The sequence below is a fragment of the Aureococcus anophagefferens genome (genome assembly GCF_000186865.1).
Source record: "Aureococcus anophagefferens unplaced genomic scaffold AURANscaffold_61, whole genome shotgun sequence".
NCBI lineage: Eukaryota > Pelagophyceae > Pelagomonadales > Pelagomonadaceae > Aureococcus > Aureococcus anophagefferens.
Window position 1 is genome coordinate 1 of NW_008705614.1, and position 1445 is coordinate 1445.

The 1445-nt window shown below is 73.0% G+C and overlaps 1 protein-coding gene across 1 annotated transcript; it reads left to right on the plus strand.

Moving 5' to 3' along the window:
• Positions 1 to 24: 24 nt before the first annotated feature.
• AURANDRAFT_18161 (hypothetical protein) lies at positions 25 to 255 on the plus strand (the record flags this gene model as incomplete). Its single annotated transcript, XM_009043658.1, has 1 exon — positions 25 to 255. A coding segment is annotated over one exon (231 nt), but the record flags the coding sequence as incomplete, so codon positions are not given.
• Positions 256 to 1445: the final 1190 nt, after the last annotated feature.

Consider the following 1445-nt stretch of genomic DNA (forward strand, 5'->3'; position numbering starts at 1 on the left):
GAACAGGTCTATATCGTCGGCGTGGATGGAGTCGAGCTCATGATCCGAGTCCGCGACGTTACCGGCGAGTACGAGGCATTCAAGCTCATGCCGACGACCCCGTTGGTCGAGCTCTTCGACACGTACGCGCGGCTCAAGCGCGCCAACGTGACGTCCCTCCGCTTCCTCTTCGACGGCCAGCGCGTCCGCGGCGATCGAACGCCCGAAGACATCGGCATGGAGGACGGCGGCTTCCTCGACTGCATGCGCGAGCAGGTCGCAGAGCCGTTCGGCGACCACGCCGGAAGCCCGGGCCTGTCGTTCCTCCAGCCGGGCGCGAAGCTCCACGCGACCGCGGCCGTCGTTCGGGAGATCGCGGCGCGCTGCCGCCGCGGCGGCGGGTCCGAGGGCGCCGCGCCCTACTTCCGCTCCGATCCGGCGGCGGGGCTGCTGTCCGCGGCGCAGCGCGCGGACCTGCGCTCGAAGCTCGACCGCGTCGCGGCCGTCGACGGCGCGCTCGACTTCAACGAGCTCGTGACGCTGTCCGAGGCGTCGTCCGGCCTCGGCGCGAAGGTCTACGCCTCCCTCGAGGCGCTCTTCGCCTCGCACGGCGGCCGCGTCGACGCCGTCGCGCTCCGCCGGTCCGCGGCCGTCGGCCAGTGCATCCGCTTCCACGCGGACGAGAACTTCATGACGTTGCAGGTCTGCCTCAACGACGACTTCGACGGCGGCGACCTCGTCTACTTGGCCGACGACTGCGCGCTCGTGAAGCCGCGGCGGCCCGCCGGCAGCTACACGGTCCACAACGACCGCGTCGTCCACGGCGTCTCGACCCTCGTGCGCGGCGTGCGCTACGCGCTGCTTCTGCTCATGCGCCAGCCGTAATTAGATGTGTTTTCGAGGCGTGTTTACGACAACGTGACGTCAAGCTGGCCTCCGACGCATAGCCCGACGCGATGTTGTTCGGCGCCGCGGACGCGCGCTCCTCGAGGTCCACAACTTGTTAGACGTAACCATGGCGCCGCGGCCGGAGCAGACCGCGGCGCTCATCGCGCAGGTCGACTACCGCCACCCGGTCCACGGCCACGCCTTCGCGCGCACGTCCAACGTCGTCGGCGCGCGCTGCGCCGGCTGCGCGAAGCTGCTCTGGGGCCCCTTCTCGGCGCCGTGCCGCTGTCTCTACTGCGGCGTCGCGGCGCACCGCGCGTGCCTCGGCCGGCTGCGCCACGTCGCCAGGTGCGCCGTCGCGGCGGCCGCGGCGCCGGCGCCGGCGACGGGCGGCTTCGCGGCGCGGCGCGCGTCCGCGGCGGCGATCTCGCACGTCGCCGTGCGGGCCCCGCTGCGCCGCTGGTGGCGCGGCGGCGCGGCGCCGGAGGACCCGCCGAGCCGGTCGTCGAGCTCGAGCTCGCTCGTCGTCTTCGAGGACGCGACGGTCTGCGACGCCGCGGCGGTGCGCGCGGCGGCGG